This window comes from Sylvia atricapilla, chromosome 6 (genome assembly GCF_009819655.1).
Source record: "Sylvia atricapilla isolate bSylAtr1 chromosome 6, bSylAtr1.pri, whole genome shotgun sequence".
NCBI lineage: Eukaryota > Metazoa > Chordata > Aves > Passeriformes > Sylviidae > Sylvia > Sylvia atricapilla.
This window is the reverse complement of record NC_089145.1, coordinates 35,938,286-35,964,644: the sequence shown is the minus strand read 5'-3', so window position 1 is coordinate 35,964,644 and position 26,359 is coordinate 35,938,286. Positions and strand designations below refer to the sequence as shown.

At 43.5% G+C, this 26,359-nt stretch overlaps 1 protein-coding gene across 1 annotated transcript in view; it reads left to right on the top strand.

Annotated features, from left to right (window-relative positions):
• The first annotated feature begins 3,312 nt into the window (after positions 1–3,312).
• The window catches only part of SOS2 (SOS Ras/Rho guanine nucleotide exchange factor 2), a 39,732-nt gene continuing 16,685 nt past the window's right edge, over positions 3,313–26,359 (top strand). Inside the window, exons 1-8 of the mRNA XM_066321483.1 lie at positions 3,313–3,461; positions 14,346–14,471; positions 16,989–17,120; positions 18,467–18,631; positions 19,279–19,482; positions 20,797–20,940; positions 24,395–24,505; positions 25,647–25,745. Coding sequence (XP_066177580.1) covers positions 3,375–3,461; positions 14,346–14,471; positions 16,989–17,120; positions 18,467–18,631; positions 19,279–19,482; positions 20,797–20,940; positions 24,395–24,505; positions 25,647–25,745 — 1,068 coding nt within the window. The 5' untranslated portion in view covers positions 3,313–3,374. The remainder of the gene's footprint in view (positions 3,462–14,345; positions 14,472–16,988; positions 17,121–18,466; positions 18,632–19,278; positions 19,483–20,796; positions 20,941–24,394; positions 24,506–25,646; positions 25,746–26,359) is intronic.

Below are 26,359 nucleotides of genomic sequence, written 5' to 3'. Positions count from 1 at the left end.
GGCTTAACATGTCTTTTAAAAAAATTTTTTTTCCTTATTTTTTCTCCTGGTAAAATCTACATTACCAGCAAATTGACTGCTGGAAATTCAAATAACAACCCTTTCTGGGCAAAGTTTTGATCACTTCAGGCAGAGATTCAGCTGTTGCAAGTCTTACAGCGCCACAGGGCTGTGTAAAACTTCCCACAGTGGAACAATCCTATCTTCCCTCCCTGCCAGAAGTGTTGCCTATCAACAGTAAATCCTACAAAAGGATTGCAAAAACCACTTCCTCCCACACGGGGTGTGGCCCTGACATGTATTAACAGAAAAAGAACATTAAAATGCAAAGCAGACAGAGAGCGGGGAGAGTCCTAAGTCAGCATTTCTCTGTGCTGCCTGCGGTGCTTTTTCCTCTCAGGTGATGATTGATTGGGGGTAAAGTTTATTTGAAGCTTACATTATGAACCTTGATGTAGTATTCTGTGAAAAAGAAGTCTTTCCAGAGATAAAAGTTTTACACTTTTGTTATAAAAATAAATTCAGAGATTATGATGTCAGGGTTTCAGGCATCGATCTTGTTGCTCACAAAGTGTGAAAATGTTTTAATTTATTTTCCAAATGAGCCTCACTTCGATGATTTCATAAATGTGCCTTTTTTTGATTAAAATAGTGTGGTGAAATTTTTTAATGCTGTGTGTTTCTCCTGACCCAGAGACAAGTTTCACTGGAATTTGCTCATTCTCAGCTGAATTAGGCAGGATATCACTCTGTGTAACAGGAATTACTTCAGGAGGGGGACACATGACCAAACTTGTCTTCCTAAATTATCTTATCTGTGCTTCTCACACCTCACAGCCTTTCCTCACTCGACAGGACTGCTCTGAAGGCTGATCTGGGCCTGTTGTGACAGGTGGGATGAGAATTCCTGAAACTCTGAACAAATGTTTGGACAAACACAATTTGTTTCCCCAAAAGCGTTACAGAATTGTAGAACCCCAGACTGGTTTGGGTTGGGAAGAACCATAAATCTCATCCCATTCTAGCCCTTCCACTATCTCAGGCTGCTCCAAACTCTGTCCAGCCTGGCCTTTGACATTCACAAGGAACAATTCCTTCCCAATATTCCCTCTAAACCAGTCCCCAGCAAAGTCAATCCTAAACTCTGGAAGGAGTAGGAACTGTGGGTCTGTGGGATGTGCCACCATTATTCCTTTTTCTTTATGCTCACAGTTTGGGTTTGAGGAACAAGTGTCTTCCCACAGAAAGAAATATTTTGTTGGGAACTTCCCAGGCTGCTCTGGTGTGGCAGGAGCAGAAGGAGCAGTTTCTGCCTCTGGAAGCATCAGGCTCCTCCAGGAAATCTGTCACAAAGAAGGATCACGATTTTACTGGCAAGAAGGCACATTTTTTTCCCCCCTTGGGTTTAATTTATCCATTCCCTCTGTGGGCAAGTCTTGGGAGTAGAGGGAATATAAGGTGAGAGATTTGAATGTTACGGTGTCAGGAGGGAAATGAAGGAAAATTTGGCTGGATTTGGGTGAAGGCAATGGTGATCTCTGGAGTAGAGAGGGAAACTGCCTCCAGAAAGGGAGAGAAACTCCTGTGAGGTATGGACAGAAACTGCTGGCAGGTAGGAAAACATCCTCCAAAGAGGGAGGAAAATTGCCTCCAGGTAGGATGGAAACAGCTTCCAGGTTGGGAAAAAAACATCCTCCAGTTGGGGAGGAAAACTGGCTCCAGGCTGTGAGAAAAATTGCCTCGAGGCAGGAAAAACACTTACAGGTAGGAAAACAGGCTCCAAGTAGGGAGAGAAACTCCTTCCAGGTAAGAAAACAGTCTCTAAAAAGGGAGAGAAAAGCCTCCAAATAGGGAGAAGAGAATTCCCATAAGGATGGAACAGCCTCCAGGTAGAATGAGGCACAAGTCTTTAAGAGACCTCCAGGTAAAGGGAGGCACATCCTCCAGGTGGGAAGGAAAACTGCCTCCAGGTAGGAAAATCAGAATCTCCAAGCAGGGTAAAACACAGCCTGGAGGTAGGGAAATAGCATCCAGGCGGGAAGAATAAAACAGCCGCCAGGGAGGGAGAGGAACATCCTCCTAGGAAGGGAGAAGCACAGCCCCTAGGCAGGGATGGAAACTGCCTTGAGGAAGGGAGGGAAAGAGCCTTCAGAAAAACTGCTTCCAGATAAGGAAATATCATCTGGGGTAGGGAAATGCCCTCCAGGCAGGGAAATCTCCTCTAGGAAGGGAATTTCCCCCAGGAATTTTATTCTTCAGGTAGGGGAATATCCTCCAGGCAGGGAAATAATCCCTAGGTAGGGAAACATCCCCTAGGCAAGGAAATCTCCAGGTAGGGAAATATCCACTGGGCAGGGAAATGTCCTATAGGTAGGGAAATCTGTGGGCAGGGAAATACCTTCTAGGCAAGGAAACATCCTCCGGGCAGGGAAACATCTCGTGGGCAGGGAAATCTCCTCTGGATAGGAGAATTTCCTCCAGATAGGGAAACACCTCCTGGGCAGGGAATATCCCCTCGGCAGGGCAATGTCCCCAGGTGAGGAGCCATCCCCGGGCAGGGAATGTCCCCTCGGCAGGGCAATGTCCCAGGTGAGGAGCCATCCCCGGGCAGGGAATGTCCCCTCGGCAGGGCACTGTCCCCGGTGAGGAGCCATCCCCGGGCAGGGAATGTCCCCTCGGCAGGGCAATGTCCCAGGTGAGGAGCCATCCCCGGGCAGGGAATGTCCCCTCGGCAGGGCAATGTCCCAGGTGAGGAGCCATCCCCGGGCAGGGAATGTCCCCTCGGCAGGGCAATGTCCCAGGTGAGGAGCCATCCCCGGGCAGGGAATGTCCCCTCGGCAGGGCAATGTCCCAGGTGAGGAGCCATCCCCGGGCAGGGAATGTCCCCTCGGCAGGGCAATGTCCCAGGTGAGGAGCCATCCCCGGGCAGGGAATGTCCCCTCGGCAGGGCAATGTCCCAGGTGAGGAGCCATCCCCGGGCAGGGAATGTCCCCTCGGCAGGGCAATGTCCCAGGTGAGGAGCCATCCCCGGGCAGGGAATGTCCCCTCGGCAGGGCAATGTCCCCGGTGAGGAGCCATCCCCGGCGGGGCGCTCCCGCTCGGGGCCCGCAGTTCCGGGCGCTGCCGGCAGGGGGCGGGCGCGGCGGGCGGCGCAGGCGCGCAGGGCGGCGGCCGCGGGCGGCGGCGGCAGCGGGGCCGCAGCGAGCGGGGCCCGGCCCGGCCCGTCCCGACCCCCGCCCGGCGCCTCCCCGCGCCCCGAGCGGGCCCCGAGCGGCCCCGCCGAGCCCCGAGCGGCCCCGCCGAGCCATGGCGGTCAGGCCGGGCGGGTGAGCAGCGACACCGCGGCGGCCCGGCCCCGATGCGGAGCGGCCGCCATGCAGCCGCCGCCGCAGCCTTACGAGTTCCTGGGCGAGGAGAACGGCCCGAAATGGCGCGGCCTCTTCGTGCCCGCCCTGCGCAAGGTCAGTCCCGGCGGCGAGCGGCGGCACCTGCTCGGAGCCTGCCCCGAGCCCCGGCGCCCCGGGCAGGTGGAGCCCCGGCCCCCGCCCTGCCCTGAGGCAGCGCCCCGAGCCCCCCGCGCCTCCCTCGGGGGCTGCTGCGGGGCATCGGGGACCCGGCGGCGCTGCTTTCTCTGTCGCCTGCGCTCGCTAAACTTCGCTCTCCGCTTTAATTGGGGCTCTCGCTTCCAGGGATTGATATTCCGGACTGGTTTGGCTTGGAAGGGATCTTAAATCCCGTCTCTTTTCGACTCCCTGCCATGGGCAGCGACACCTTCCCGCTGTCCCAGGCTGCTCCAAGCCCCGTCCAGCCTGGCCTTGGACATTCCAGGGATCCAGGGGCAGCCACAGGTGCTCTGGGTACACTGATAACGTTGCTGGTGTGCAGGGGAATGGCATCCTTCATCCCTTCCTTCATCCCTTCGTTCGCCTTCTCACACTTGTGAGAGCGGCCACCTGTGGTGCAGGGAAAAGCCACCCTGTGACACATCAGCCCCATGCACAGCTGAGAGAAACTGTGGGGAGAAAGCACACAAGAGGTGAATCTGTATTTTTTAGGATTTGTTTGCCCAGCAGGGAAGCTGCAGCCCACCCCCACATCCATAGGACACCACCAGTAGTGCAGGCACTGGGTTAAATTGAGGGTGGAGGGAGCAGTGCCCTGCTCTGTGTCATTTGCAAAGGTCGTGGATTATTCCATAATTCTGACCATAATTACCTGCTGATCTGCATCTCTGCTGGTGGGCAGGACTGCCATACAAATACTCTGAGCAGTGGTGAGTGGTTTGTCTCTGTTTCCCAGGAATGGATGTAGTGATGCTGTTGGATAATGATCCTCCGTTATTTTTTTTTTAATAGAATAAAAGACCTGCATTTGTTTCGGGTGCCTGTCTAAGTAGTCTTGTGGCTGGCACAGAAACCACTAATTGCCTGTCTGAAGAATCCTGGATTTTCTGCTCTTTACTCTAAAATCTTCTCCTCATAGAGAAGCTGCTTTCCAGTGTCTAAGGGAATGCCAGGCTGTTCTTTTCATGATCTCTCTGGAATCTGACCTAAAGCAGCCCCTTAACGCCAACCAGCATTTGCCCAAACATCTGCAAAATGATTCCCTTAAAATTCAGAGGTGTTTTCATCATCCTAGAATACAGATACTACCAAAGCTGGTGGATTCATGCTGCTTTACTAATCCTTTCTATTTGTGCCTTTGGTTTTGGTGAAAAGAACAGGGATTTCAACTTTCTGAAGCAGAGGAAATAGGGTTATGATGCCAGTGACTGCCTGTAAAAACGTGTATTTGCTTATAGCCATTTTTTTTCCTCCCTGGGAAAGTTCCTTGTCTCCAGGACCCACCCTGGAGCATGAAGCAATCAGGGCTGTAATGTGAATTTCTGCTGTGAACACTCAGTATCAGTGAGTCAACCCCAAACTGTATCATTGTCAGGCTGCTAGGGAAGCACTCGCAGTTTTAACTCATATAAAAGATACTCTGCAAAATAAGCACTGGAGATCTTAAAATGAGCAGGAGATTATCCAAAGTAACTATTCCATTATTTCCAGGGGAACTGAAGAACCTGGCACAGAATCTAGAGTGTGAAAGCCTTAAATTTTTTGGTAATTTCCCAATTCGTTAAACATCATCACTGCTGTTCGCAGGTAGTTTGTGATTTTTGTCCTGAAGAGGATTAAAAATCCACTTGTTGGCCAGCTGAGATGTGATTTTTCCAAGCAGGTTGCTTTGTGATGAAAGCTTTAAAGAAAGTTTAGTATTTTTTTAGTGGAACACCTGAAATAGAGGGTGTTTTTAACTCTTAAGCAGTATTTTTAATATCCTGGGCATTATTTCCCATTCCTGAAAGCTCTTCCTTTAAATGAGCACTTCCTGAAGGAGAGAAACAGAAAGCAGAAGCAGAAATAGAAGGTAGATTTTGGTTCTCCTTGTAAAGTGTGAAAAATACTTAATTCTAAAATGCACAAAGATTTTGGAGCTGGATAAGGAGCCCATGCAATACACTAACAATATTTCTTTATGGTTTGGATTTTAAGTCCAGAACATGCTTTAAAGAGCTCCAGTCTCCTTATTATGCACTCAGCAAGTTTAAGGCAACTTCTTTCTTTCAAACCACTTTTAAACTCTTGCTTTACTTTAATTCTATGCAGTGGACACTTAAAAACAGTATAACACATCAGTTCTTACTTTAATACATGAAAAAAATACGAGAATCTGTCTTTTGAACAGTATTTTATATGCATTTATACTCTTCAAGATTAGTAGAGAGTCCCAAATTTTACCTTAGAGTGGGAGTCTTCTCAGGAAAAACCCAAAGCTAAGTGGTAAAACATCTTTAAACCAGATTTTATATATTTACATGCCCACATTCTTTAACACTGGCACCTGGGAATCTTGTAAGTTGGAAAATTAAAAGCAGTTTTCATGTACTGCCTCTGTTCCAGCTGGGAGATGGACAAGCACATCCTTGCAAAATAATACACTTAAAATAAATAAAACACTTTCTTTTCTTCTGCTGCTGTGCTGGAAATCTAAGCAAGGAGTGAGGATAATTCAATACAAAAGTCCTTCCAAAGTAAATAAATCAGAAGAAAATATTTTTTATGTGATCGCTGAGGTTTAGTGACTTGAGCTGCTGTTTGCAGCAGGTAAATCATCTCAAACAGATCCTCATGAAGGCTTTTCACCTGGGAGCTGATTTTTGAATTATTTAGGAATCCAAGTTTCTCACTGAATAAATCTGGGAGCGCTGAGACAGCTTCTGCAGCAGAAATCACAGAGGGTTTGCAGTGCTGGGTGGGAATGCTGCTGTTGGGGGCTTTCCTTGGGAGTGGGATTTCTCCTGTGCTGCTGGAGGGTTTTGCTCTCCCCATCTTTCATTTCTCCACCTGTTTGGGTTGGGTTTGCCTTTTTGTTTGGCCTTTGTTGGGGGAGATATCAAATGGTGAAACCCTTTTCTAAAGCTGCATTTTGGTTTTGGGACCACCTTTTCTAGCACAGATCCAGTGCCAGAGCTTGTCCTTGCTGAATTCCAGGTGGAACTTCCCAGAGGTGAATTTTGCAGGTTGAGGACTGGGATTCCAATCCTGTGGGAATTATTGAGTGAGATTCCAGTCCTATGTGAATTATTTTGTAGGTTGGTGCTGGGATTTCAGTCCTGTGGGAATAATTTTGCAGGTTGATACTGGGATTCCAATCTTGTGGGAATTATTGAATGGGATTCCAGTCCTGTGTGAATTATTTTGCAGGTTGACACTGGAATTCCAATTCTTTTTGAATTACTGAATGGGATTGCACTCCTGTGAGAATTTCAGAGGCAGCAGCTGAGGGTGTCACTCCCTCCAAGCCACTGGAAGTCCCAGTTTTAATATCCTGGATGTTGCATAAAAGGTTTTTTGGGAATTGTAGTTGAAAAATTCATTTGTCCCAAATACCTTCCATTGCTCCTTGGAATAAACTTATATTCCAGGCATTTGGAATAGATTTTTAAAATAAAATAAACCAGGTGACCTCATAGAATTAGTGTGTATTTTTCAAAATACGCTAATAAATACACTAATACTTTTTGAGGAATGTGTTGTTAGATTTATAGATATGGATTTATTCAACTTAAAATATTCTCGTGTGCCCTGAGCTTACATTTTATAAGGGCCTGGAGTGACAGGACCTAGGGAATGGCTTCCCACTGCCAGAGGGCAGGGATGGATGAGAGATTGGGAATTGGGAATTCCTGCCTGGGAGGGTGGGGAGAGGCCAGAATGGAATTCCCAGAGCAGCTGTGGCTGCCCCTGGATCCCTGGAAGTGTCCAAGGCCGGGTTAGACATTGGGACAGTGGAAGGTGTCCCTGCCCATGGCAGGGGGTGGAACTGGCTGAGTTTTAATCTCTTCCAACCCAAACCATTCCAGGATTCCATAATTATCATTTGCGTGTTTTCTTGCAAATCCGCCAGCAAATTCAAAATGTGTTTGTGTAAAACAAGAGCTGTGTGTTCCTTGCTCTTTGATTTTTCTAACCTAAGTTCAGGAGCATCTCCTGGGGATTCCTGGTTTGGGTTTTTCTCCATGGTCCACAAACAGAGCCTGTCAAACAGTTAAACCCCAGGGCTCTGCAGGCACCACATGTCGGGATAATGCTGGCACTGGGCACTATTTGCATTTTCTAAAACAATTCCACCATTGCTCTGGACCACTCATCAAATTTCTAGAGCATGACTAAAGAGTTTATTCTTAGCAAATGTTGCATAGACAGATATAAAAGACCATTTTGAGGACTTTTTTTTTAAGTTTACATTAGTTCAGTGCTTCTGTATTTTAAAACACGTGGGAGTTACTCTGTTGTGATGTGTGAGGTTGCAGGGTTGGGGTTAAGGTCAGGAGGTGCAGGGGTGTCCAACTTTATTCCATGCATGTTTTCCATGGCAGGATCAGGCTCCCTGTGGGTTAGAATTATTTAATGTATTTTTGCCTCATTATAATGGATTATTATTTCAAACATTCTAATTCCATTAGCATTCATTATTATTTATTGCATTATAATTCCAACAGGAAAGTTGATCGTTAAGAAGTTTTAAAATCATAGTTACATTTAGGTTTGAAATCTCTTAGGTCATTTAACTTCTCATAAATATATTTATTTGAGCTCAGAAGCCTGGACCTTTGCAGGCTTGCAGTTGCTTCGAACTTGAATTTGAGTGACCTGGGCTAGTGGAAGGTGGATTTGGAATGTGACGGGCTTTAAGATCCCTTCTAACCCAAACCAGTCTGGGTTTCAGCCTGGAACCAAAGGAGGCTGATCCTTTTACTTAAATCTTACTATTTTCATGCTTCATTTTGTTTGTACAAAGTTCCTGACACAGGAATCTGTGATTGGCAAACAGTGACAGGAGAGTTTTTCAGCCACTGGTGTGAGATGAAGGTGGATTTTAGATCCCAGGTGTTTAATAGGAATGCTGTGATTTCACTTGGCAGCTCCAGCGCAAGAAACACTTCCTACCTGTGTTGTTCAAGTGGAAATGGGAATTAGTGTTTGCCTTGGCTTGGGGAACAGGCACAGGAATTAAAAACCACCAGAAGTGTTGGGTGCTGTGATTCACCTCATTGTGGTGCCTTTATCCCTCAGGACTGGGCTCCAGTCCCAGTCCCAGTGTGTGCTTTTCCCATCTTCTCATTCCACCTCACCTCCTGCAGTGTCTCCTGCCGACCTCCTCCTGCTCTCCCTGGGTTTTCACCCCTCCCTTTGCACAGTGCAGGCCTTATCTAACCTCTTCCAGAGGAGCTGTGGAGTCTGTTATTTGCTTTTTTAATTACCTCACTGATTCCCTCCGTGCCAGCCTTTCACACGAGTGGTTCCGGAGGGTTACTCATGTGGAAAATGTGGCTTTCCTGCATCCCTGGCCTCTGTTCTCCCTGACTTTTGAATGTCATCTCAGTGACCAGTTGGGCCATGGAGAAATTACTCTGAGGGCCTTCACTGTCACAAATTATAGGAATTGTTCCCTGCGAGGGTGGGGAGGCCCTGGCACAGATGCCCAAAGAAGCTGTGGCTGCCCCTGGATCCCTGGAAGTGTCTGAGGCCAGGTTGGACATTAGGGCTTGGAGCAGGCTGGGATAGTGGAAGGTGTCCCTGCCGTGGCAGAAGATTGGAACGAGATAGGATTTAAACTCCCTTCCAACACAAATCATCCTGGGATTTAAATTCCAGGTATGAAAAATTCAGTTTTCCTCACTGAACCATTCTCCTTTGGATGTAAAAGGTGAGGAGAGGGAGCCCATGAGTGCTGAATTCAGAGCAGCTCTTGGCTCCATGTGGAAGAGTTTTGGGAGAATTGAGAACTGTCAGCGTTTATTCAGATGAGGGCACAGCCGCCTCCATGCTGGCCGTGGTGTTTCACTCCCCTATCACAGGGCAGAGGCTATACTGGGCTCCCTCAGGGTTTATCTCCATTTAAACCAAGCATTTTATGTGCATGGATAAAATCCAAACACTTCATTTTCTGTCAGGTTTGAAGATTAAAATGTGTATGTATAGTTTGTGTACGTGTAAACAAACCCACATTTTTGCTTCTCCTTGACTGTAGATAAGAGTAAACAACAATTAACTGGAGAAGGAAGAAATTGTGTCTATTTGTGTCATTATTAATGGGTGTTTTTTTTCTTTTTTCCTCTGGGTACCAAGCAGCCTTCCCGGGAGATTTTAGGACAGTCTTTGATGTTGTTTCAGAGTCAGATCCTGTCTGTACCACCCATCATTCCTGCCTTAATTCACCCTCCCCTCAACTAGAATATATTGTAGAAGATTTTTTAAATAGCTAAAGATAAAAAAAAAATATTACATTTACACTGACGGGGTGGTGTAAGATGATTTTTTAATACCCCTGTACAGTCAGTTGAGGGATAATTTTATTTGGCTAACCGTGCTTCAAGGTTTTTTGCAGTAAAAAAAGCCAAATGCTGTACGTAGATAAAATTTCTCTCTTACTTAAGAGATTGGTTCATGCTGTTCCTCTCTCAGCATGTTTTAGTCTGATTTAAGACAGACAGGCCTGTCAGAAATTGCTGTGCTGGAATAAAATAAGAAATCAGTGTGGTTATTTTTAAAAAGTTGAGAATGCATTGTTATTGGGGATTTCTCTTCAAATATTTAAATCTTTGTGGTTCTTTCTAAAGAATAATGCTTAAAAATTTGGAATATCAGTGCAGTTCCTTTTCACTGAATAAGAGCAACAGAAGTCTTTAAGTTGTTCCATTTGGTTCCCTTCTTCCTCTGGAGCATCATCCAGATGAGGGATTAAAAATGCCTTTGGAGCAGATGTTTTGTGTCTCCCATGGTCAGGGTTATCTTTAGGAGAGAAAAGAGAAGAAGGAATTAAAACTCAGACTTTTATATGAGAAACTTCTCGTTCTGAAATCTCAGGTAATACCGTAATTCCATTTTCTGAAAATGTAGTTTTGAATATGAGTAGAAAACTGGGATATTCTTACCAAATATTTCAAGAATATGAATCCATATTTTTGTGGTAGAATGTGCTGCCTACAGACTTGATGTGCATGTCATAGATTTGGGAGTTTTCTGGTTTTGGGGGCTTTTAAAATGAAAAATCCCTCTTTTTTGCCCATGAGCTTGCTGTGGAGCAACTGGAGCTTTCTGGATGTGTTTTCACTGTCAAAATAGTCTGTCAAGGAAAAATTTATTTAGGTGTTGTAGCCAAGCTGTTGGTTCGTCTCAGAAAAGGCTAAAAAGAAGTTCTTTGCAGTTTTGACTCTTATTTTTTTTCCCCTCAGCTTGTTGTCATTTCAAATTGAACCCTTGGATAATTTCTTTTATACTCTGGCCTTCTGGATTTCCCCAGGTCTGAGATCCAGAATTCCTGTGCTTCAAAATTAACCCTGCCATTATACTGGTTAAAAATAAAAAGAAATAAGATCAGGTTTTTTCTAGTTTTAGTACCATTTATCTCCATGAAAAGTTTTCATCCTCATATTTTCTGAACAGACTCCTTATTCTGAAGATTAATAATATCTCACTGAGAAGGAATTTTTGAAGAGAAGCTTTTGAGGATTTTCATCAAGTGCACATTGGAAGGGTGGAAGAGTAGGGAAAATTGAGGAGCAAGAGAAGGAGCAGTTCAGGAATTTCAACATAAAATAAAATTGTGTCCCCCAGAAAGGCCTTAAGGCCACTCTTGCACCTGTTACTTGATTTCTTTTCATTGGGACAACTTGGACTAAACCTGTTTGAATGGCACTGTAAAAATTAGTTCTGCTAATCCTAATCTCTCTTTAATGACTTCAGACATTCTGCTGTTTCAGAGATAAAATAGTAAAAAGATCTGTTTTCTGTGCTCCCTCCTGCTCAGCTTCTTGCAGCAGAGATCTCACTGGTCAGTGCAACACCTTGAGGGTTTTTAAAGGGTATTTTGACCCTTAAAAGAAACAATTACCAGCCAAAATTCAGCCGTGTAGCTCTGGTGAGTTTATTCCATGCCAGTTTATATTAATTGTGCTCAGATATTTCAGCCTGAAGCAGAGATCTGTGAATGTCCCTTCTGTGAGTACCATCCCCAGTAATTGCTCCTGCTTTTTTCCATACATTGAGTGCTTTAGCAGTCTCTGCTTGCTTTTCCAGTCCTCTCAGTCAGGCTTTAGGGAGTTCTGTAAAGAATAAGTGTTTTGTCCTTGATCCAGTGGCATCTGATTTAATCAGCTGGTGCACAGCTTTCCTTACAGTGTTTTTGTTTTGCTCTGAAAAACACTGTATTGAAATGAAATTGGTTTTTTTCTTCTCAGCAATTTATGTCCAAATAACTTCTCTGAAACCCAGGGAGTGCAGAAGCACCTCTGGGACCTCTCAGGATGCTGCAGGCAGACTCATTTCAAGTGGCAGCTGATCTTCTAAATCCTCTGGGGAGAGTTGTCTCAACCAAGAGATGCTGGGCTTTGTTGTTGGCTTTGCTCCTTTTGAAGAAAAATTGACTCCAGGATTTAGAGAGGGACACAGAGATGATTTGGGGGATGGAACAGTTGTGGGGGCAGGCTGGGAGTGTTGGAAGAGAAGGCTCCAGAGAGAGCTCAGAGCCTCTTCCAGAGCCTAAAGGGGCTCCAGGACAGCTGGAGAGGGACTGGGGACAAGGGATGGAGGGACAGGACACAGGGAATGGCTTCCAGCTGCCAGAGGGCAGGATTAGGTGGGATATTAGGAATTCCTGGCTGGGAGGATGGGGAGGGACTGGGCTGGAATTCCCAGAGCAGCTGTGGCTGCCCCTGGATCCCTGGCAGGGTCCAAGGCCGGGTTGGAGCAGCCTGGGATAGTGGGAGGTGTCCCTGCCCCATGGCAGGGGTGTAATAGGATGGTGTTAAAAGTCCCTTCCAAGCCAGGCTATTCCAGAATTCCATGATTTGTGTCCCTAAAATGAAGCAGAGATTCCTTGTCAGTGTTAAAGGAGGGCTCTGTGCTCCTCTGCTGCTCCTCAGCCTTGCTGGACATCCATGTGCTCCCAGGAAAGTTTAGGAGAGTGTGGCATGAGGTGTTTAGACCTGGGAGCTGGAGTCAGGTACAAATGAAGTCTTTTTTTTGTGCATTGAAATCTGAAATAAGTGACTGGAGGGAGAAGAGCTGCAGTCTGATCAGGGAATGGGAGTTCCCATCTTCTCTGGTCTTCCTCCTCATCTTACTGTTGCTGTTCTTGTCAGTTCTCTGGAGCATCATTAAGGGTTCACTGCAGGGACACGGAATTTCATTTGATTTCCTTGCTGGGTCCTGCTCTTGCTGTAGTGCTGCTCTCTGAGGGACACGTGGCAAGACCTTAACCCGGCACTTCCTGGTTTGCCATTGTTTTGGGAATTAAACTCTCATGGTCAGGAAGAACACAAAATGCCCTGGCTATTGTTGAGAACCTGCTGTCTTAAGTAGGAGTTTTCAAGGAGTGGGTTTGGTTTTCTTGAGGATTCTTTCTTTTTTTCAGGATGTTGTGTCCGTGTGAGGAATCAGTTGAGTAAAGCAAAGATTCATGTTTGAGGCACAGAAGGCAAAATTACATTTTCAGGGACATAAAATAATTTATAACTGGGCAGCTGGATTCAAACTCACAGAGGGCAGGGTTAGATGGGATGTCGGGATTTGAGAATTCTTGACTCTGAGGGTGGGGAGGCTCTGGCAGAGGTTTCTCAGAGGAACTCTGGCTGCCCCTGGATCCCTGGAAGTGTCCCAGGCCAGGCTGGACAATGCTTGGAGCAACCTGGGATAGGGAAAGGTGTCCCTGCCCATGGCAGGAGGGGAACAGGATGATCTTTATGGTCTTTTCAAACTCAAACCATTCTGGGATTCTCTTGAATTTGGGGGAAGCCCTCAGAGGCCCCCAGTTTTTGTGAAGTGCTCCATGGGCTTTGGAAGGGGCTGTGCCTGTGTTTCAGAGCATCAGAATTCAACCCAAAGGTGCTTCTGTCTTGTCTCACTAAACTACCACCCCATTTGTCCTGTGAATAGCAATGTGAGTATGTCACTTGATGTTTTTGAGGTGATTTACATGGAATTTGTGTGGGGAGAGGAGGGAATTTCCCTGGATCGTATTCCTTAGGAATCTTTTGGCTATAGTTTGAGATCTAGTGAACACTTTCCTGATTGAGAGGCTGCCAGGGAAAACTGAGTATGGAAACCAACCCCTGAATGCTTTTTCTTTTTTTCTTTTTAAGGCAGGGTGGTTTGATGGGGGCATTTTCAGTAGAAAAAGAGCCCTGCTGACCCAGGATGAGTTAATTCTAGCCCTTTCTGTATGGGCACATGCTGAGGCTGCCTGTTTTGGATTGTCTGGTCTAGTTTAACATGGGAAACCAAAGCTAGGATTAATCTCCATGAAGTGAGACAAAAGGAATTATCCTGCCTTGCCTTGGAGAGAGGTGGGAGTCAGCTTTTCCTTGCTTTTCCCTGGTGGGTCTGTGCTGCTCCTCTGTTCATCACCCAGGTAGGGTGAGCTGCTGCTGCAGGTAGTGACTCCATCAGTCACTCATTAGGGTTACTAACATCACTGCAATTACTCATTCAGGGCATGAGTAACTCAGAGTTACCCACAGGGATCATTTCACTCCAGTGCTGGCAGAAATCTGCCTTGGCTTGACACTCCTTCCCATCATAATGGCAAAACACCGAGTTTGTAATTGCACAGAGGTGCCAACTTGGCAGGAATAGGAATTACCACCTTAACTCCAGAGGAAAACTTGTGAGAATATTAAAATTGTGTGAATTTGCAGCACTGCAATCCAGAGTTATCCTGCTTTTGCTGGGGTTTGCTTTTGGGCACAGCTTTCAGTGAAAAAAATTCCTAATTCTTTGAATTCCTTTGGCCAGGTCCAGCAGCAGGTTCACCCCAACCTGTCAGCAAAGGAAGATTCCCTCTATTACATTGAGGAGCTGATCCTGCAGCTGCTGAACAAACTGTGCATCGCCCAGCCACGGACTGTGCAGGATGTGGAGGTAGGGCTGGAGGCTGCAAAAACAAGGCTTTGCTTCTGGAATCACTGAAATTAATTGGGATATTTTGGAAAATGCAGGTTGGAAGCCCAGAGTTTCCTAACATGACTTTGTGGTTGTCTCGGGATCCCTGGAAGTGCCCAAGGCCAGGTTGGAGGAGGTTTGGAACAACTTGGGATAGTGGAAGGTGTCCCATGGCAGGGATTGGAACTGGATGATCCTTAAGGTTCCTTCCAACCCAAACTATTCTGGGATACTCTGATTTTATTTAGATGTTATAAGTAAATTTAACTGGAAACTCATTTTCTTACCCAGTGCTTCAGGATAAAAATGGTGGGAATTTTTCCTTTCAGCAATATTTTTATAAATGCAAAATGCTTTGAAAGATTTTCTGCTGCCAAATGCACAATGGATTTAAGAATTTCTCCTACTTTTTTGACATCAATATGCAAGAAAAAAAAATTAAATATTTCAGTGAAAGGTTACTGTTGTCAGGCCTGGATTGTGCAGCTGAGGGAACAGAGTTGGATGTTCTTTGGACTTTATAGGACTCACTGAGGCTCTTGTATTATTGCAGCTGTCAGCTTTTGTGTCATCATTCCAAAATGAGGATTTTACGGAGTCTGGAGGGAGAAAATGCTTCCATGTGTTTGTGACCCAATAGAGCTTTGCAGAGCTCTATTAATTAATTAATTTTGCATCAATCTGTGGGTCCAGGATTTTCAGCCTCATCCAAAATTATGTATGGGATTCTCTGTGTCTGTTGTGGAAATCAAAAGAATTTTTAATACATATATATATATAAAAGAATATAAATTGTATGCATGTCAATATTATTGCATGTGTGTATTAATATAAGTTATGTATGTGTGTCATGTAAATGTAAAAGAATCATATATATATAGGTGAATATATATAATTATATACAGTATTTTATATATAAATATATGCAACATTTTTATAATAGATATATGTCTAATAGGTATGTATTTATGTTAGGTTTTTTTTATATATATATATATATATATATATATATATATATATATATGTGTGTGTGTATATATATATGTATGTATTGGCAAAATAATTGCCCAAAGGGTTTTAGATTCTTACTAGATGCCCTTTATTCAACATTCATTATTAATGTATCTTTTTTTTTTAATATTGATGCATGAATATTATTGCATCACTAAATAAAAGCAAAGTTTAATAGTTCCTTAATAGCTCTTGGGATTGGATCTGCTCCTCAGCTGTTTTTAGCTATTAAGGAAACATTTGAGAGCTGCAATCTCTGAAGTTTATCATGCAGATATTTACATAACAGCCTGGAGTTAATGGAACTGTTTGTCCAAGCTGTTGTCCTTAAGTATTTGTAGGATCAAGCTCTAAAAGTCTCAAAAAATGTTTTATAAATAGAAACAGCCCTTCAAATTGTTCCTAAAGAAAGCAGTGAGAAGCCATGCTGGAGCACACAAAACCTATGTTAGGTGGGATATTGAGAAAGAATTCCTGGCTGGGAGGGTGGGGAGGCCCTGGAATGGAATTCCCAGAGAAGCTGTGGCTGCCCCTGGATCCCTGGAATTGTCCAAGGACAGGTTGGATCAGCCTGGGACAGTGGGAGGTGTCCCTGCCCATGGCAGGAATGGAACTGGATGGGATTTAATCCCTTCCAACCCAAAACAGTCTGGTATTCCGTGATTTTAAGCTGAAGAATGGCTGAATGCCACCCTACCTCCATTTTGGGGGGGATCTCCTGGTAGGTTCCCAAGAAAGGGCCATTTGGGGGTTGATCTCCAGGAGGGAATGTCACCCTGTGTTAACCTGGGAGCTGATCAGAAAGTTGGGCATTAAATGGCCACCTTCAAGGATTTAAAAGCCGCCTCTAAGAAAATTCGCCTTACTGAAGACCCTGGGCCTCCTGTTGGGTCTTGGGATATGTGAAAAAATCTCTTCATCAAAGAGACACAAATATTTCACCATTTTTTTCCAGCTCATCCTTCAGCTTTCCATTCCTGCCATAAACTTGATCTGATGTAGGGCAAGGTACACTCTTTTCTCAATAGGAATAATATCAACTTGGTTTTTTTAGAGGCTGTAAACTGTTTAGTATTTCCTGGGGGTGTTTATATTTTGGGCTCCTGGTCTTACAGAATCCCGGAATAATGTGTGTTGGAAGGGATCTTAAAGACCATCCATATCCAACTCCCTGCCATAGCAGGAACACCTTCCACTGGAAGTGGAGACTGAATTCTTCTTGCTGCGCTTGAAAAGATGAAAGATTTTAGGAGATTTGAAGGAATTCGTGGTGCTCAGGGGAGGGAGGTTGTTGAGGATCACTGAAAAGAGAAGCTGAGTTGAGTAAGGAGAGAACAATTAGGAAAACATGTTGGAAACACTGAGGAGGAGGATGATAATTATCTGTCCTGGGAGGGGGGAAGTAATTTGCTAATTTGCTGTGCTGTGTTTTATTTAAACCTCTCTGGTGGCTGTGGTTGTCTCAGTGCTCTCTGTGTTGGGCAGGAGCGGGTTCAGAAGACGTTTCCTCACCCCATAGACAAGTGGGCCATCGCTGATGCTCAGTCGGCCATCGAGAAACGGAAAAGAAGGAACCCCCTCCTGCTCCCTGTGGACAAAATCCATCCTTTACTGAAGGTACCTCTCACCTTCACTGCCCCCCAGCATGACCTTTAATGTATTTCTTTAATTGGTATGAAATAAAAGAAGTTTCTCCTCTTGGCAGAAGGAGTAAAGAATCACCATAAAGCTGAATTTATTGTAGTGTGTAATAAAAGTAAATCCTTGAATTTATCACATTCAAGACCTCAGTGTTACTATTACAGACATCTGTTACTCTACTTTGAAATAAGATTAGTTAGGCTTTAACATAAACAAAACTCAAATACGTTGTCTACTTCAGCAGCGCTGCTTTGATGCCTTTATTTGTTTCAAAATGCTGCAGAAGCCAAAATAGAAGAGGGAACAAGTAGATCTTGTTCCTTGTGTGGTGTCAACCAAGGTGTGTCAGTGTCCTTTCAGTCGCTGCTGAATGTCACTGGTGCCTCAGGTTTAAAAATCAAGAGATCTGCAAAGGTGTTTCCAGCTGCTGAGGAAACTTCACTGGAACATAAGCAGAGATTAAAGCACTTTCTCAGGTCTCCTTGCTGTGTTCACATACACATCATCTCAGTTCCTGAGGGTTAATGAGAGGGGGAATGTTCTCAAGAGAGAAAAGAGCATTAAATAAGATCTCCCTAAACACCACTGGTGTTCTTTGGTAAAATCTGGTTCAGAAGTGTGAAAACAGGCTCGGAATCTGATTTGTAGGGGATGCACCAATGCCTAACAAGTCTGCTTTATTCAAATGCACAAACCCACCTGCATTTGCTGATGGGTAAAAGGCTGCATGGTGCAAGCTGTGCAGGACGTGGAGCATGTTCCCAGGCATAATGTGCTACATTCATCCTGGTTTTGGCCTGTTCAGACTTCCATTATTAATGTTCAGTTATTTTATGGAGTGCAGAGTGCACAGTTGGTGTGGCAGGGGGTGGAAGAAATGACCTTTAAGGTCCCTTCCCACCCAAACCATTCCATGATTCCTTGAAAGTGAAACCTGGTCTGTTCTCAAGAGTCCACATTAGGATCGGAGTCCTGCAATAAGCAGAGACAGAGATGGGAATTTTACAGGAGTAATTCCACTGAAGTCTCTTCCTTAAATGAATTCTATTTTTAGGACTGTCATTTTTAGAGGAGGGATTATTTCAAATTCTGTAGCTTTTCCTTTGTTAAAACACTGCAAAATAACACAAGCATTTACAAGCATCTCCTTCCAGGCAGATGTTCCAATTTCCATTTGATGTCCTCAGCCCTGGGTGTTTCATTACTGTAAATTATCACCACAGACAAAATCCATTTCAGTCGAAAATTCGATGTGCTTATTGTCATTCTAGATGAATTTCTGGAGTAAATACCATTTGTTTTCTCTTGTTTTCACTTTGCAGGAGGTCTTGGGCTACAAGGTGGATTACCATGTGTCTCTCTATATCGTGGCTGTCTTGGAATACATCTCAGCAGACATTTTAAAACTGGCTGGAAATTATGTTTTTAATATCCGACACTTTGAGATCTCCCAGCAGGACATTAAAGTATCAATGTGTGCTGATAAGGTAAGGGGTTGGGATTAAAACAGAATTTAGAGGTGATTTGTTAAATTTTCTTTGATCTGGAAAAGTGTGTTCAAAGGAGGATCAGAGGGAGAGCCTGGTTTTATTCAAAGGCAAAGCTTCTCTCCTTCTTCATGCCAGACCTGTCACAGCAGAACTTTAAGTTAAGCCTGGGTAAGTTGGGGAGCAGCAGGAGCATTTACAAGCAGTGTAAGGACAGAAAATGATGTTTTCCTTTATTTCTCTGCTGTCACACCATCCTGATGTCACTTTGTCGTGGCAGCTCTCCTTCATAACACAGAAAAGACCTTTAGTTTTTGTGCCCATTAAAATGAGAAACATTTTTGTTCAGTTTTATCTCCAGCAGGAGGTTTTGTCCAATGCTTATGCAAGATGCCTTGTTTTCCAAATTGATTCTGCATGAATTGTAACTTGTTTTCTAGGTCGTGCTCACTTCCAAGGGGGAAAATGGCTTTGGCAACTGCTGCAGTCTCCTGCTGCCAAAGTTGAAATATTACTCCCATGTGAAAGTGAATACAGCAAGGATTGTATTAAAAACTCCAAGGATTTCTCTGAACACATTGAAATAGCTGAGCTGGAGCCAAGTGTGAAAATGTGGCTGGGTGTAATTCTCTGGGTTTCTTTGGCAGGTTTTGATGGATATGTTTGATCAGGATGAGATTGGGTTGGTTTCTCTGTGTGAGGATGAGCCCTCTTCTTCTGGGGAGCTCAACTACTACGACCTGGTGAGAAATGAGATTGCAGAAGAAAGGCAGTACCTGAGGGAGCTGAACCTCATCATCAAAGTATTTCGAGAAGCTTTTCTGTCCAACAGGAGGCTCTTCACACCTCATGTGAGTTCTTTATTGATGAGCAATGCTGATTGCCCCATTAGCAGCCAGAACTTACCCGTTTTGCATTAACTGTGTTGGAGGTGAAATCAAATTTGATTTATTGTCTGTCAGTGAATAATGAGCTTTGTCTGTGTGTGAAATCCTGTGGGAGAATTGCCATTATTAGCGGTTGGAGTGGAGCTTAATGGACACAATTCCCTGTCAGATAGCAGCAGTAGCTGCATTATTTTTGTCATTTGGGTAATAGTTCCACTTTTGCTTAACACAAAAATTAAATCATCTACCTGCATGTGCAGTGAATGCTTGAACTGACATTTAGCGGCTACTCCTTATCTGTAGAAATTCCAATTAAAACAGCCCTTGGCTGTGGATTCTCTAACTGTGAAGGGAATCACTGTTTGATAAACCATAGAAATATTTGATTGAAATTGTCTGTGTAGCAAATACTGTTCTCTGCAGGAGTAAGGAAGGATCCTTCCTGTGGGGCAGGGAGAAGGGGACAAGGCCAGCAGGGATTTTTAGAACTGGGATTTTTAGGTTTTAGATACCAGCAGGTTAAAAAGAGACAGCAGGAGCCATTCCCATTCCAGCTGGGTGTGGAGATTCCTCAGGAGCTGATGGAATTGTGCAGATGTGGGGGTAGAATTCCAGGGAAGATGATGGGAGGAGAAGAGAGCCATGTTTAGAAACTGAGAAATATTCTTTTGGGAAATTTCAGGATTTTATGTTCACACAAGAGGGTCACCATGGTCTGGGCACTGGCAGGAGGTCAGTGGGAGATTGGGACAGAGAAACTTCTGAGCAGAGAATTCAGAGCGGGAATCCAGGACACTGGAAGCAGCTCCCTCATTGAGTGTGGGGAATTGAAAATCTACAATTGGAATTTGGGAAGGAAGCTGCCAATTCCTGCTCCATTCCCAGCCCTGCTGAAGCAGCCCAGGAGCTGCTTTAGTTGCACTTGTGATTCAGAGGATCTGAGCTTGGAGCTGCTGTGAATTCCTCCTGGAAATCACCTCAAGATTTGACAAGAACAAGCAGAGGGGCAGTGACAGCTGGAAAGGGAAATGCCTGTCCAGATCCCAGCCTGTCCTGGGAGCACAGCAGCTTCTGGGAAGGATTCTGTGGAAACTGAGCAAGGCTGGATGTGTTCAGGGGAAGCCTGGAGGGCTGGGAAGACCACAGAGATTAACTTTTCTTTGCTTGTTGTTGACTCCTCTCCGTTTACCTCCCGGTTCAGATAAAACCCACTGCCAATATTTACATGCTCCAAATAAATGATCCCAGCCAGGACTCAGCCATGGTTTGTGTTTGCAGGACATTGATGTGATATTCAGCAACATTTCAGACATCCATGAGCTGACAGTGAAGCTTTTGGGATTGATTGAGGACACTGTGGAAATGACAGATGAAAGCAGCCCTCACCCTCTGGCTGGCAGCTGCTTTGAGGATCTTGCAGAGGTTTGGTGTTTCATTTGGTTGATTTAGAGGGTTTTTTAAAAAATTTTTTTATTATTATTAAATCTCTCAAAACAGGGGTTTAATTCAAATGCATTGTTTGACATTTGGAATGAATAAATATCTCCACAGAGCAGGGATTCCAGGAAGGAATTAAGTATCAAAGCAGCAGTTTATGGCTCAGGACTGTGGCAAAAGTGCTGCTGATACCCACTGAGCTCTAAAATAGATATTAAAGAGTAGAACTAAGGGAAAACACTGCACTGGGATTTGGTGTGGCTCATACTGGAACATTATTAATTATTTTCTCAGTTTGTTTTGAATGGGCATTGAAATGCTGGAAGGAATTTTTTAAATTCTGAAATACCTCATATTAAAACTGCTCTGAAATACAGAAGGGAGTCACAAAACTGAGATGGGATAGAGCTCAGTTTAGTCAGAATTCCTGAAAATAGGTGCAGAAGGACTCTGGAATTCAGCTGGGAGGTGCACAGGGAAAAAGCAGGATCTGAGAGGCAAGAGGACAATTCTTAGGACATTGCTTAGATTAAACAACACAGTTTTAATTGTCTGGGTGAAAACTCTTGGAGTGGATGACCAAGGTAAGGATGGAAGTTTTGCTGTTGTTGGACATTATTTAAATTGAAACTGCTTTTCCTTGGGATGTGTATTAATCCCAGGTTACGGCCCTAAAATGTGACAGCAATCATATAAACCACTATTAGAGAGGAAATTAATTGTTCTGAGCTGACAGAGAATGTATCAGGTGAACCACATGGTGAATGGCAAGCTTTTGGTTTTATCTTAAAATGATTATGTTTATTTTAAAAAATAACAATAAAACTTCCATTTCACTTTTATGTATCTTCCGTTTTTAAGATCTGAGGGTTGCATGAACATCCCAGTAGCACCTGGAGAACTATTACATTTTTCTGGTTGTAAAAAATAGTGCTTTTTGGGCACTCATTTAGGAATAGACCATAAAGATAAAGTTTTCTTGGCATTGCTTCAATAAACCACTCATGTAGAAAAGTTCAGTTGACCAAGTCTTAGCAGTTATTGAAGCATAATTGCTTTATAATGATAAGGAGAAGTGTTTGATCAATCTATTAAAGTAGTTATAATATTGAAACTGATTGAAAAATCCTTAAATTTAAAATAGTGCAGCATTATCCTGGGAAAAAAAAATTCGATTTTATTGCAAAAGCTGGTCTAAGTCATCCTGTGCTTTAATGGAAACAAATCCTTTTCAATGAGTGAAAATCTCATCTGATTTTTCATTCACTGAAAAACTTGGAGAAGAAAAGAAGTCCAGATTATTTTTCCAAGCTTTTTATGAAGGTAATATATTTGAATTTATTAATTCAGTTAATATGGGGTGAGACCTGCTTAATAACTGAGCTGTGGATTTGATCATGTATCTCATGGGGTGAGATCATCTTTCTGTCAGTGTTTGCAAAAGGAATCATTAAAGAAAGATAGGAAAGTGAAGTGTTTATTTGCTCTGCTTATCTCACTGCCAGGGTTGTTCATTTAGTGTTTCCATTAAAAAGGTCCTTCAACTTCTTGGGAAGGATAATTAAAACCAAACAAGCCTTGCAAGCTGGAATCTTCCTGCTTTTTCTGTTTTTTCTGCATCAGATCCCTGGAAGGTTTAAAGACATAAATATTGCTGTGGTTTTGAGATAAGGAAGTGTGGGGAAAATAAAGCATTCATTTCATGTATGAGGCAAATAAAATATTTTTGGAGGAAATTCAGAAACTGACACCCCAAAGTGGGAGATGGATGGTTGAGAACCTCAGAGCAGGGCAGAAGGTTTTTGCCTGCTTTGAAAGGCTCTTCACAAGGCAGCTGATAAAACAAGGGGATTGTCAGTAGATTGTAAATTTGTTTTCTGGTGTTTGTGTTTCCATAAGAGGAGTTTTAAGTGTCCACAAAGGAACAAAGGTGGGAAGCAGGGGGTGTGAGATGGGCAAACACCAATCCAGGGCCAAATCCTGCACTGAGATCATTTGTATGGACATCAGAGTCCTGCTTCCATAGAATCCCAGAATGGATTGGGTTGGAAAAGACCTTAAATCCCATCCCACCCCTGCCATGGCAGGGTCACCACCTTCCACTGTCCCAGGTGACTCCACGCCCCAATGTCCAGCCTGCCCTTGGACACTTCCATGGATCCAGGGAAAGCCACAGCTGCTCTGGGAATTTTATTCCAGGGCCTCCCCACCCTCCCATCCAAGAATTCCCAGTATCTCATCTAACCCTGCCGTTCTTCAGCCAAAATCATCAATTTCAATATTCCAGAATTCCATATTGCAATCACTTCTGCAGCATTGCAAGCATAAAACCCTTTCTTAAATAATTAATCTCTTGGGGGAGATCTCTACTGCAGTTCATTTTAATCTCATGTTCTTAAAACAAACCCAAAACATAAAAATACTGATTGAAGTCTAAGTGGAAAAAACTAAGACCACTTGTAAATGCACTAAAAAATTCAGAAACTTCCAGGAGACAGCACAGAATCAGGACATATTGGCCTGGCTCCTGCAATGGATTTGCACTGTGGATTCCACTGGGACTTGAGGCTTCACCAATGTTCAAACAAACCTTTTGTGGAGTTGGTATTCCCAAATCCAGCAGCCTGGCAAGCACTGAGGTGAAAAGAGGGATGTGCTGATCCCAGCAGTGACTCAGGAGTGAATCAGCCCTGGGAGTGTACAAGGACTGGGATCAGCCTGACAGGCCCTGGCACAGCCCAGCTGGGAGCCAGGAATGAATCCTGTGGGATTCCTGTGCAGCCAGAAATGATTTCTGTGCGATCTGTGTGCAGCCAGAAATTATTCCTGTGGGATCCCTGTGCAGCCAGAAATTATACCTCTGGGATCCCTGTGCAGTCAGAAATGATTCCTGTAGGAATTCCTGTGCAGCCAGAAATGATTCCTATGGAATTCTTGCAGGTTTCTATCCCATCCTGCTGTAGCTGATCCTACGGAATCACAGCTGGATACTATAAACAGAACCATAATTTTTGCATCTAAAACCGTGATGTCACTTGAAGACTTCTCCCTGAGACTGGTTGCTTTGTCCCAGATGAGATATTTTCCCTGGGAAAGTGTCCCAAATTTCCACACTGTCCATCTTTATGGTCAGAGGAGGTAAAATTGCCATTCCATGTGAAACAGAGTAAAAAGCAAAAACTTCTCTTGGTTCCCACTGCTTCAGTACAACAAAGTTTGTGTTGGCTATAAAGATGGGGAAGTTGAGGAATGCCAAGAAAATTATGGGTATTTAAAAGCTGGAAGTGAAATAAGATTGTGGTTTACTCGGTATTTATTTGGCAAAATCAATATTTTCTTGAAAAGTTCCATCAGCTTATTAAAGGAAGTTATTGTACCAGCTGGGACAGAAATAGCTTGGATCCTTCACTTCTGTGTGTAATTTTGTGTTTCTATTTAGGAGCAAGCCTTCGATCCATATGAAACCTTGTCCCAGGATATTCTCTCTCCACAATTTCATGAACATTTTAATAATTTAATGGCCAAACCTGCTGTGGCTCTCCACTTCCAGGTGAGTGCAAATGAGAAATACTGAACAGCTTTAATTCTCATATTTCATATTTAGTTCTCATATTTCATAATTCAATTCATATTTGAATTCTGTCAAAAATTCTTTGCTTCCAGCTAAGGAAGAAATCCTCAAGGTCCTGCCCTTTCTCCAATATGAGGTATTTTGACTTTCCTGTAAAAACAGGGCACAGTTCTGACGGATCTGAGTGTTTTGCAGGTTTTTTATCTCCTCACACCTTGCATGAGAACAGAGGGTGAATTCTCACACTGCCACTTTTATTTTGCCTTTGAAAGCCAACCACAGGCACACAAACACCCCAATTTTCTTTTCTCCCATGCATATCCAAGGCCTCCTTCAGCACTGAGGCTGTGACTGGTGCTTTTTCTGGAATAATTCTTTAGTAATTTCTTACTCATTGCTGGCCAGCAGGATAATCCATGATTCTTTTATTGTTTTATTACTTTCTTCTGCCTTTGCAGCAGATTTATTACTGAAAGAGGCTGCTCATGCTGAGCTGGTGTTCAGAAATGCTCTTAGAGAAGCTGCTGGGCAAGTGATGTATCACTGGTGCTCCCAGTTAAGCCTAGTTTAGTGGGACTGGGCTTAACTGATTTGTGCAGGGTGAGATCCCTCTGAGCCCTTGCTCCAGGGAGTGTTTCCACCTCTGAGCCTTTGCTGCATCATCTCACTTTTAAATACTCCTTGGGGAGTGAGGAAGGAAGGCTTTTTGCCTCCTTCCCTCCTAAATTCAAAGCTCAGAGCAGGAATTAAATTCTTTTATTCCAGATTAAATTGATATTCAAGTCAGGTGTCAGTGAATCTGGCCTTGTTTCTGATCCTGAGATAATTCAGTTTCTCCTCAGCAGTTGTGCCATGGAGGATGGCAGGAATTTCACCACTGATTGGAAACATCTCTCATCTTTCAACTTGAATTATTGCCTTAGTCAACTACTGGGAATGGAAAATATTTCTCATTTTTTAAGTGATAAACCTGTGATTCTCAGTTTCTGAGGGTGATACTGATTTCTTTGGTACCAACTGAGGCCTCCATATTCCTGTGGGATATTGGACATCATGGGAACACAGTGAATATTCTGGGTATTTCAGTGTAAATAATCCTGGGTTTTTTTTTCCTTTCCAGTCCACAGCTGAAGGATTTAAGGAAGCTGTCCAGTATGTCCTGCCTCGCCTCATGCTGATCCCAGTCTATCACTGCTTGCATTACTTTGAGTTGCTGCAGGTAAATGGAGCCACACTCTTATTTCTGACTGAAAATAATTATTAATGTAGAGAATCTGAGCTTTTAGATAGGTGGTTACATTTTACTTGCTCCCTCTGAAAATTAAAACTATTTGACGCTGGTTACTTCATTTCTGAAAAGTAAAAAAAAAAAAATCTTACGAAGCACCTGTTACTCTCATATGAACATTTGAACTACATTTTATTTAACAAATCTTGATTGAAGTTGTGTTCTAATATAGTTAAAAATGTAATACACAAATCTAATTCCTTCTTTCTATGAGTTCTGAATTTTTTGTCCATTCATGAAAAGCTAAGCAGGATTCAGTCAGAATTCACACTCTCAGGTCACACTCCAGCTGCAACTCAGTTTATTATTTCAGAATAATCCATTCTTAATAATTTGTCCTCAGTCTTAACTGGAATTAGGTGAGGATAATATAAAAAAGGTTCTGTTCACCCCATTGTGTGGGGAAAGTTTCTAATGCTTTAAGGGTAAATGAATTATTAACTAACAGGGATGAACTTAAATTAAATGAGTAAAACACCCTGTGGCTGTAGCTGACATTTGGAAATAGCAACAGAAATTATTCTTTGAGGTTCTCACTGTAAAAT